We start from the raw sequence: 12,030 nt of genomic DNA, 5'->3' as shown, positions 1-12,030 counted from the left end.
TAAAATCGACTTTGTGGTGCACTTCAAATATACAATGCAGGCTTTTGTGTTTGCTGCCCTGAAAACCCCAAAAATGATATCACAAAATAGAAAATAAGATACATACTAGGATTGATAAAACTGACCTATAGGTCTATATTCGACTTTACAAAAGTGAAAAACAGTTTTGTTTTGAAAATTATAATGCTACAAGTTTTCCCGCTCTTTTATAAAAGATGTGGAAGATCCGGTGGCCAATCAGTTTGATAGGCTGAGAGCAACAAATGTGCAGGAAATACGAATAGCTTACTATCTAAAGAAAAAAGCCAACTTCAACAGCGTATCTACAATTTTTATAGGCTAGTGAATTGCTTTCTAGCCAATTTTAAATAGTAAAGGTTTTTACAAAATAATTCATGAATCAAGTAGCCTAATGGGAGTGAACAGACGAACGAACAAATGAATGAGCTGACTGAAGCCGTTGAACTTGGAGAGAACCTTGAGTTCTTGTTAAGATCCTCCCACTCCACCTCCACCCTCCAAATGCACACCCCAGCATTCTCAGATATTCAGCCGGTTAACACACACACACAGTCAGATGTTTATGCAATGTGAGCGGCTAGTAGCCGTAAAGCTTACATGCTGCTTTAGCACAAATTACAGGGAGTATTTGCAAAGCGCGGTGGATATACACAAATAGTACACTTGGTCTGCAGGCATAATTTTGACCGGGTTGTTGTTGCATTTGTTGCATCTGCACAGTTTTCTCCAGAAGAGCATGGTTATCTTTGTGATAGTAGGCCTATCAATTAGAATTTTATTCTTTAAACTAAAATTCTAGTATCAAAATATTTTTTTAATAGCTGGGCAAAATTAATGTAATAAAAATCAGCAATGAAATTATTCAAACGAATTTAGTTTTTCGCTGCTCTTTATAGGCAAAATAGGGAATTTAGTCCGGGGCTAGTTGTCACACGTGTACACCAAAAAGCCTACTTCTCAGGGTAGGTTTATTTTTGAAAGGTTTTGAAAGGCCTCTTGGGCACAAAAATATTTATAGTGAGGCATGTTGTCGCACTATATGGGGCAAGTTGTCACAATGAGCCTACTGCTGTTTACTCATTTGGAATTGCAAGAATAAGCCATTTCCCACAATATAATGTATTTATATATGCTATTTAATGCCTTTTTTTAACAAAGCCTAAACATAAAAACAATTTTGCAACAGAACAATTCATAAAACTGTATAAATGGCAAAGGTAACAACATTTGGAGCATTTAAATATTTATTCGAATTTAATAGTTGAACTATAGGTGCTTGAAACAAACATACAAACCACTGTTAGTGATCAGCTGCTAAAGTCTTATATAGGGTATAACGGGGCTAAAGGCACACCTTAAGGAAAATGTGCTTTTTCTGGTCACAAAGTGTCTCAAGATTCAATAAATATATTTATTTGTATTGAATATTGATGGAGCAACATAATTTGCGCGAATAGAAATAACAATATAAGGTTGTTTCGAATCAAATTAATAAAAAAATAAAAATAAAAATAAAAAAGGAGGTGAGGTGGCCTTTTACATCACACCTGGGCTAAATGGCTCCGTCACTTGGGGAAAAAGGCCCCCAGGGGGGTTATATTGATATAGTGTAGATACCGGGGCAATAGTTATGGGCAACTTATGCAAATAATTTTGAGACAGCAAGATGCTTTTTTGAGTAAATTTAAGATGATGCTTACTCAAAATAACCACTTCAGAATAAAGTCAACCATTTCCTGTTATTTTAAACACATTTGGCATTTTATTACATCTCAAGTATTCTACAAACACATGCATCTCCATTGTGATTGGATCAGTCAATGTGAGCACACTTTGAACATTTTTCATAACAAACCTATTCGCCCCACTTTTAAAAAACAATGTGTTTAATAGGGGCCTTTAGCCCCTGCAACAGGGGGGCTTTTAACCCCAAATACTATCCTTCACTTATTGGACAGTTATTGAAAATATTTTGATATAATCACCTTGAGCAAAATTGAAAATTACAAATAAGTAATTTGTTTCAAAATTAAATATGAAATTTGCAACATAAAAAAAAAAAAGATTAAATATTAGATCAAATTGACTCGAAATCAACTTTTAGACATTACACGTAAATGATCTCACGGTAGAGGAAAATTTAGCTGTTCATAGTGATAAACAGGTAAGGTTAGGTTAGGAAAGTCCTGTGGTAGTTTTTGATGCTATTTAGTGTTTTGGGAGAAAACAAAAATTATAGGAGCCTTTTGCCCCGCCTACAGTCTGTGTGACTTTACTTTGACGGTGTAAATATTGTTGTAGATATTTTCAAACAAATGCATTGACGCAAATGAATGAGACCGACACTTTCGTCGATTTTTAGAGTCTAATTGTCTGAATAAAACCTGTATATCTATTTATACTATAACCTTCGTTTTTCATTTTGTCAAATGCGTGGCTTTGTTGTTATCATGTTCCTGTATATTCACCATTTAGCTTAAGCAAATTTAGTTTTAAGTCTGGCTTGGTGACTTTGTCGCAGTGATTGATGGCGGAGAACATCCCGCAACATCGTCTCATTTGCTCGTTTAATTCGTTCCCGAATGCTGCACACAAGCAGTTTTCTATAACGCTTAGTGGGAGACTTGATGACAAAGGGCGAATAAGAATGCGCATAATTTAGCTGAACTGTAACTTTCTGTGGCAATATAGGTCTTCACAAAGGACTTGCAGGCATTACTGAAGAATCTTCACATCGTAAGACGCGTACAGGAATCTTGCATTACTTTGTTATCTCTAATGCACAGTTTGAAGGCTTCCAGTGTAGATTTTCAGAACTTGAGAAAACGTCGATTTGCAGATCAAGATCTTAATCAAAGCAACTCGCTTTTGAACTAGACAGTTTCCAATTCCTGCACTCAACCGAGCCTGCCCGGGCGCGCCTTGTGTAGAGGGTCATAAAGGTGGAGACAATAACAGTGTGAGAAAACCACGAATCCAACAACTCACATTCTGTATGTCAGATGAAAATGCCAGGGTAAAATGTTGCTCCGGGCAGAGAGCTTCAGAAAACAAACAGTGATTGCCATCAGGATACGGTGCTCACTGTTCTCTGTCATTTTTGACTTGATTAATCTGTTAAAAAAGCCAGGACATGCCCACAACACACCACCAAAACAGTTACTCAACTACAGCTCAGAGCCATGCAAATCAGCATTAAAGCCTTTCTCTTAATTTACACGTTATCGTTAAATTCAATATGATATTTATTCTTATTCTTATTAGACAGTTTGAATATCGTTAAGAAGATAGTACATTATGTGTACCGTTTCCCCATCTCCCTGCTTAAAAAATAAACAAAATAATAATAAAAAAATAAAATAAAGTATTCGGGTTGGGAAAGACATGGGTGCAATTTATATCCAAATCTGTTATTATTAGAAATTAACTACAGAGTAATCTCTCTGTATATATTACAAAAATGTTTGTTTTTGTGCAAGAAAAAGTGATTTCATATTTATATTATTGACTCATTTTAAAGGATTGTGTTTTGATGTTACATGCATCAGCCTGCATTGATGAAATAATTACGCTGCGATACTAAATGCGTCTGTGTGAGGGTAATACATGAATATGGCATGTAACAGCATGGCATGTAAATAGCCGTAAATATAACGTAGGAATAAATAACGGCGAAACAAAACGACTGTTTAATGCTCTTGGTTATTCCACTAGTTAGAGGTCCATCTCTGATTCTTAATGCAAGAAAGAATAGCATATTTTACGATGCAGACACCATAAGGCAACATAATATCGGATAAAATAAAGGCTACATATTGCAGGTATAAAAGGATTTATTTGGATACAGCATTAAATATTTAGAAAAGAATAACATCTGATATCAGATATTTAAGTATCTCATTATACCAAGTCGAATAAAAAAGTGGGGGAAAAATATTGTCAATATTCAAAATATTGCAATGTTCATTTTTTTTTTTTTTCGATTTTCAAGTCATAAACATTCGGCATCTTATTGTAAACTGAATATATTCACATCTGTGGCACGAAGAAATTAACTGCATTAAAATAGGAATTCAGAAAAAATATAATAATGTCGTGCCCTTGTTTGACTATGAAAAAAAAAAAAAAAAAAAAATCCCGAGCTACTTGAATTTTAATACCCTTTTCAAAATCAATCGTTAATTAATTCAATTCCACCTCAAGAACCATCAGATTTATTTCTACTCTTTTTTTTTATTTTATTTTATTTTTTAAAGAAATTGACACACTCGCCCATGGTTGATCGGGTAATTTCACAGGCCAAGCCACAGTTCCTTTCAACAATATCTGGTCATTTACCAATTTTCCTATTCTCTCTCTCTCTCTCTCTCTCTCTCTCTCTCTCTCTCTCTCTCTCTCTCTCGTCTAGTTGACGTCTTCCTCTTGAATGGTGTTGGTGGAATGGTTGTACAGTCCCTGCGCCATCAGCTGCAGCGCGAGGCCGTTCTTTAATCCGCTGGTTTTCTTGATTTTCGCGCGTTTATTCTGGAACCAGATTTTAATCTGCGACTCGTTCAGGCTGAGTTCGTGCGCTAGAGTCTGCCGGCGCTGCTCCGTGATATACCGGCTGGCCTGAAACTCAGCCTTCAGTCTTTGGAGCTGCTCAGCTGTGAACGCCGTTCTGGGTCGTTTATCCTCACTGTCGTTATTCTTCTTTTTCAGTTTCCGGGTCCTTGGCCCTTGTGTGGAGACAACAATGAGACGAATCCATGAATATCAACTATCTCATTAAATATCAAAGCCGATTTGGATCACACTGACAAAAGAGCACTGCCGTGTCGAATATTTGTTTCAGTGCAACACCATTTGAAATAAAGATCAAAATAACTTCTGTTTGAACTTGTTAACAGAACTTGTGTTACCTGAACAACAGTAAAGGACTTGTTTTCTTTTGGAAAAATGCTTCAAATTGTACCAGTCTCTACACAGTAAATCATATTTATATCAATTTCTATTTCGAACATGCGCATTATTATTAGGTTATTATTGATGTCTTATATTATTATTATTTTTTTTGGAGTTGTTTGATTAGAAAGGTGCACAAATAAAAATGCAATATTTTGCCAGAGTTGAATGATCTGTTTTAAAATGAGCAAAACCACAAACTAAGGTGCTGATGGTGCGAATAAATAGCTATATTAGATAAATATATATTTGGAATGTATAAGGCCAGTACATTTAAAATAAAAATACTTTTTTTTTTTATCTTAAATGAAACTGAAATCTGAAATCTGAAATAAAAAAAAAATATATATATATATATATACATATATATATATATAGTATCCACGAGACCTTTCGCAGGTCTCGTTTAAAAAAAAAAAAAAAAAAAAAAAGATTTACCTCATAATAGTTTTGGAAATGAATATACAATAAGCTAAATAACTGTAAACATGTCAGTAACGACTTCAATTCAGTGTAGCCAAGCTAAAACTTTGTCTTATTCTGTTGAGGTCAATCATAGACATTTAAAACTGTATTGTTTATTTCTTATTTTTTAAAATGTTATAGTAGACTTGCAGATGTTTAGGATTAAAAACGCAAAGAATTTAAAAATGTAAGCACAATTTTTAAAGAGATTGTTCAAGATATATTAGTTATTATTATTGTTTCTATTGTTCTTGTTGTTGTTGTTCATGTTGTTATAGCTTGTCTAGTTTTCCTGAATTGCATGAATTATTGATTTGAATAGGCCTATTGTAAAGACGACAAAATTAAAATATATAATGTAAAAATATATGTTATTAAAGTGCAATCAATTATTAACTTATTACAAATAGAAATCCATAATTTTACAGTAGTTTTAGGATGGATCGTGTTCGCATAGACCCCAAAACCCCCAAAGACACTGTGGTCTTGTTTCTGCAATTATTGTTGGTCATTAAATGGTTAATTTGATCTGTTAAAAAAGCACCACGGCAGGATGACGGTACAGGCCTATTATTTCTTTTCTTCTGCTCTAATATTCCTTTACCGAAACGAAATATTTTAACGACCAAAAGTCACCAAAATCAAAGATGTTAGAGGAATTCAGTAGTAGTCTGCACATTTGGAAACTGCATAGGCTACAATTCTGAATGCAACCCGGATCAAGTGTGTTACACTGGGAATTGCGTGTTCCATTCCTTGACAACCTCTATTACATTTTAATTTAGTGTAATTTATTGCCATGACAAAACTGTACGCAGTTATGCTGGAAAAGCTGGGGTAATAACAACAATGAGAAATTGCGTAAAAGTAAATAAAGCAAAATAAGTAAACTGTCAGTCACTAATTTTAATTTAGAAACATTGCATATCCTTGCTTTTAATTGGGCCAGGGAATGTAGTCTATGCGCTCGCCCAATTTGATATTATTTGTTATCAGATGTCTTACCAGAGGAGGGCCGGTCAGAATATCTTGTGCAATAAACCCAGGCGGGCCACAAACGCTCTCGGGTGTCCTTACTGGGCGCGGGGTTTTCCCCTGGATTATTCAAAGCAACGGTTGGTGCCGGGACAACCCCAGATTTTGGTGCATTAACTCCATCATCTACCTGGGAATGTCTCCTGTTGGCTGGGGATGAGACGGTGGAGGAGGCTGAAGAAGAAACGCTGTCGGCGCTGGAGTTAGAGTCCGAGCAAGCAGTGTTGGGGAGAGAAAGACAACGTAGGCCTACCCCCCTCTGGGACGTGTGTGCGTCTGGACCCTGCTCCCTTTTGCAGCCAAAGTCCGGTCTAAGAATGTTGTCAATGAAAAAATTAGTGTTTATGTGCATGTGGTGCGCAGCCTGCGGCGGGAGCAGAGGTGGAGAGCGCAGGTTAGGAGATAAAGAAACGCTGTCATCTTTGCTCTGATCCCGCGGCTCTTCCATAACAGCTTTGCCCTTTAATATTCGCTTCACTGGTTGGACTGAAACCTACTCAGTTCAAAATAGAACAGAAGACAGAAGACAGGGAAACGTTATCTATGTATCCATAACAACGCGCTCATTTCCCGTGAAAGTGAGTACATTTTGGAAGTCAACTTGTTGACCTGCAGTGGAGACCACGCTCGCGCCGTCTCTGAGTCCGAGTTTTGAAAGGACTGACAGCCCACACGCAACTTTCATAAGCAGACACTCTGCGTTGCCCGTCCACAGTTTATGACAGCCCTTTTTCTGAAACTCTACTTGTGCGCAACGGCAACCACTCTCAGTCGCCCACTCTAGCCGGAAACGCATCAGATCACAAACGAGTGGGGAGCCTATCCATGAAAAATGAACTCTTGTGTCACACGTACGTGTCAGCGTCCAATGCCGTTCCGCGCTGAGCTGCTCGTGGATATCAAACAGTGCATGCGCTCGCACTAGTCTAATTCTGTCCCCTAGTACACTCAAATGCTCACACCATTAGGGTCCTGACTCGCAAGGAGAGAATTAAATTTAAAAGCATGTCTTTCTTAAGCCCCCTTTTTTAAAAAAAAAAAAACAACAAAAAAAAACCTTTCCGGAAAATTATTCAAATTCAACACAGCCAAGCGTGCAATTCTTTGTGGGATGCATTCTTTCAAATAGCCTAAAAATAATAAGTGTTCGGCTGTTTGAGCTTTGAAGAGCCATAGACGAAATTTATTTCGACGGTAGGCCTATTGCCTAGCCTATAGGCCTATAAAGAATACGGTATTTTACTTATAAATCAAAAGAAAGAAATAAGAAGTTACATTTTGAATAAAGAAGAGGTATATTTTAAGGCCAGTGCCATTTTTTTACATTGTGACTTTTACCCCCACTGCCACATCAAAAATGGCATAATTAAGTAGGCTATTTTTACATATCTCTGGATTTATATCTCTAATTTACAGTATACCTGAAAAACGTATTTTTTTTAAGGTTGTTTGCTCATATGCAATACATCTGTACGACGTTTCCTCTCAGATGTCAGCAAGACATTCAGCAGATGTCTTTGAGACGTTTATGATCCAGAATGTTTGTAAATCTGACCTTTTAAGATGTTTAGCATGTAAATTGTGATGCTTTCCAGATTAAATGCTCTTAAACAGACATATCGGGAATGTAGGGCTATAGTGTGCTCATTTTCCTTATGCAAAATACATTTTCATATTTTTTATATTGATTTGGGGTTAAATATGACCAGGACATTTTCTTGACAGGGTTCATGCAAATCACCCAAATACAATTTGCTATTCTTCACTTTTGAAACCAAAGCACATTTCCTATAAGAGTGTTTGTTAAATGACTTAAATCTAAATATATTTGGTGTTACAAATAAAATACAGATACTATAATTAGCCTACTACTACTACTACTACTACTACTGCTACTAATAAAATAAGTACTACTACCTCAAGGTATTATTACCTCATTTAATTTAGACCTTATCAGGACTATACTGAAAGTCAGATGGGCATACTGTCAAGCTTATAGTTCGCAGTAATTGAGAGTGCCTGAAATCTTTATCTCGAGAATCTGCTGGCACTTAATTAATGTCTAATTAGAATGGTATAGCTGCCTCAGTTTGAAGAATAGCATTTGTGAGGCCTCTTCATTTATGCAGTTAAATGGCTAAACACTCTGCTATCTCTCACAAGACGCGCCTTAAGAACCCCCATAAAAACATAATATATAGCTTTAATTTCCATACCATCAGTTAGGCGTTAATTATACAGCAGTGAATACAGCCCAGGTACAGGCACTGCCATAATACACGCAAGAGGTGTTTAATCAAACTTGCCTTGCAAAGGGCTTAAATGCATAAACAGCTTTGCATAAAAGCGTTTATGGGAAAATGTGCATAATTGACTTAACTGACAGCTAAACTCCTGTGATTAATATAAGCCCTCAGGTGGCAGAGTGTTTATGATTAATTATTTTTCATTGTTTAGCAAAATGTTGGTCTATACTATTCCTATCCCGAGGTTACCAGAGCCGGCCGGATCCAGCTTCTATCCTGAGGTTAGGAGGATCGAGCTCCATTCCTGCTTGGTGTTGGACTCCGCTGCTACTTGTGGCTGAGTGATGATGACTAACTGCAGCCTGTGCCGGCCAGACTTCACTTCAGTCTTCTACAATGGACATCAGAGGGTGAACTGTTGCCAACTCCAACCGTAAGACATTAGTCCATAAGACTAATACTGGCATTATATTCATGCTTTGAATGCTTTGACACTGACCTACAAGTTCAAGCTTCAAGGATCCAAGTTTGGCGTCATATAGGGTACAATGGGGCTAAAGGCACCCCTTAAAAATGTATCAAAGTAAAAAAAAAAGTATTATTATTTTTATTGATTATTGATGGAGCAACATAATTTGTGTGAAAATAAATAATAACAGAAGGTTGTTTTGATTAAAATTCAGTTTTTAAAAAAGGTGCTGAGGGAGCCTTCACTTGGGGTAAAAGGCTCCCTCACTTGGGGTAAAACGTCCCTATAGGGGGTTTAAAGTGATATCGTGTAGATACTGGGGCAGTAGTTATAGTGCAACATTTGTCAACAAATGCAAATAATTTTGAGACAGCAAGATGCTTTTTTGAGTAAATTTAAGATAATGCTTACTCAAAATAACCACTTCAGAATAAAGTCAACCATTTCCTGTTATTTTAAACACATTTGGCATTTTATTACATCTCAAGTATTCTACAAACACATGCATCTCCATTGTGATTGGATCAGTCAATGTGAGCACACTTTGAACATTTTTCATAACAAACCTATTCGCCCCACTTTTAAAAAACAATGTGTTTAATAGGGGCCTTTAGCCCCTGCAACAGGGGGGCTTTTAACCCCAAATACTATCCTTCACTTATTGGACAGTTATTGAAAATATTTTGATATAATCACCTTGAGCAAAATTGAAAATTACAAATAAGTAATTTGTTTCAAAATAAATGTTATAATTTCCAGGATATTCATCAGCGTACAACTTATATATATATACAATTTTAGATTAAATTGCCTCAAAATCAACCTTTAGACATTACACGCAATGATCTCATGGATCAGCAGGAATATTTTGCAGTTTGTAGTGTCAAACAGGTGTTGAAAGTCCTGTGGTAGTTTTTAATGCTATTTAGTGTTTTGGGAGAAAACAAAATCAAAGGAACATTTTGCCCCGCGGAGCCTTTAGTCCCGTTATACCCTACCTTCTGGGCTTCTTTAGACATCTGGATCGTGTAAGAAAAGGTGCGTAAAGGTAGACATCGAGTAACGATATGACAGATATTATTACCCGATGCACAGTCGGAGACCCTTTTGGGGGTAACACATCTACACATCGCCAGTCACAGCACACTAGATCTTAGGACCTGCTTGGACGTTGCCAATTTGGTCATGCGTGAAGAATGCTGGTCTCATGCTAGCAGAACAGATGCAGACCAACCAAGTGTAGACTGCATTTTATTTGATTCTGTTCTATTCCATGTATAGCTTTCTAACTACAAGGTCAGAAATATTAAAAGACAGAATTATGAATTACGTTTTTTCTGAGATGCACAGAGTTCCCTTTTGGCCTATACATTAAATTAAAATGCATTTCCACAGACCTTAAAAATATAATCATGACCTTATTTTTTTTTTTTTTTGCATACATTTAAAACGGTTAATACGACTGCCATAACATTTTAATTTTCTAAATATTTCACAACTATGAGGATTTTTTTTAATTTAATTTAATTTTATTTTTTTTATATACCAAGTCTCCTGGCTTTAAGGTAAATTTTTGCAGATAATAATTATTAGAATATGTTATGCGTCATTTTAGCTACAGTAAATTAACCTCTTAACCTATTTAATCGTATCATTAAGAGGATCTGATTTTGCTGAGTTTTCTTTCATATGTCTTCAGATGTTCTCTAGACAGCTTGCGAACAGAACAGCTGATGTAGGTGAATATGAACATTACAGACGATGCGGAAAAGCTGCAATTCGAAAGTCTTTTGCGTTCTCTTGTGGCCAGTTGGAGTAGCACAAGTTCACGGTACGGAATCCGCATGCTAACCATTGGCTGTTAAAAAAAAGAAAAGAAATAAAGAAAGAAAGCAAGAAAGAAAGCAAAACCTACACAATTTTTCCCTTTCTAGATCTTTGTAGCTCTTACATGGACATTTTTAAGCACTCTCTGTATTATTTCTAGGCACTACAGCAGTTCCCCAAACCATTTATACAAATCATCTTAGATTTAAGGGCTGTTTCCCAAAAACATTGTAACTTTAGTAGTAGGCACTTGAAAGTAATCGTAGATCTACGAGTGTTCTGGAATAATCGTAGGGTGCCCAGTCAGCAAATTTCCTATGGCACAGCTTTGGCCCAAATAAACAGCTGAAATGTGGCCTAGCTCAGAAAGTGAATGGATGGCCAAAATTTGGTACAGATATTTTTTGCCAGAACTGAACCAAAACCATGCCATAACTCCACCAGTAGAAAGTCAAATCAGTAAAGCTTGTGTGGCCCATACATGGGCCTTATATGTAATTCTTGTTTGGCTGAGTTCTGTTAAGGCCTGAAGGCCCTTATGTGGCTGATAGACTAAATACCAGTATTCTCCCAGAATTTAACCAGAAAAACACCAACCATACTCAATACTTTAATTTACTGCAAAATAAGTCAAACATAAACCACAAATTTAAATCACAATCTTTTTTTTAAATTTTATTTTTTTTAAATAACATGTTAAACATTACAGAAGTGTGTTGATGTTGGCAGTACATTGGAAGTGATTAGAACTGTCTAATGCATGATGTGAGCATACTTACAATCATTTATAATTTTTCAGTTAAGATAATGTTAAACATAACACATGAAATGTGTATTAAAGTTGGTAGTCATATTAGAAAAATCTCACCCATGGACAATATCTTTTTCACTCACAACCTGTTAGGAAGAAAATAGAATTAGATAGAATCAACAGAATTAGTCACATTAAAAAAAAAAATTATAACCTGAAAACACTACACACATCATCTACGCCTAACACTTTTAATCCTAAACTAAAAAAAT

At 36.0% G+C, this 12,030-nt stretch overlaps 1 protein-coding gene across 1 annotated transcript; it reads right to left on the bottom strand.

Annotated features, from left to right (window-relative positions):
* Nucleotides 1–1,784: 1,784 nt before the first annotated feature.
* On the bottom strand, nucleotides 1,785–7,236 carry en1a (engrailed homeobox 1a). Its single transcript, XM_051709836.1, has 2 exons — nucleotides 6,436–7,236; nucleotides 1,785–4,739 (listed from the first exon to the last, which is right to left on the bottom strand). Exons 1-2 carry the CDS (start codon nucleotides 6,911–6,913, stop codon nucleotides 4,426–4,428), a joined length of 792 nt encoding a protein of 263 aa, XP_051565796.1. The 5' UTR covers nucleotides 6,914–7,236; the 3' UTR covers nucleotides 1,785–4,425.
* Between the last annotated feature and the right edge of the window lie 4,794 nt (nucleotides 7,237–12,030).

This window comes from Myxocyprinus asiaticus, chromosome 11 (genome assembly GCF_019703515.2).
Source record: "Myxocyprinus asiaticus isolate MX2 ecotype Aquarium Trade chromosome 11, UBuf_Myxa_2, whole genome shotgun sequence".
NCBI lineage: Eukaryota > Metazoa > Chordata > Actinopteri > Cypriniformes > Catostomidae > Myxocyprinus > Myxocyprinus asiaticus.
The sequence above is the reverse complement of the archived record's forward strand: the minus strand, read 5'-3'. Positions and strand labels throughout refer to the sequence as shown.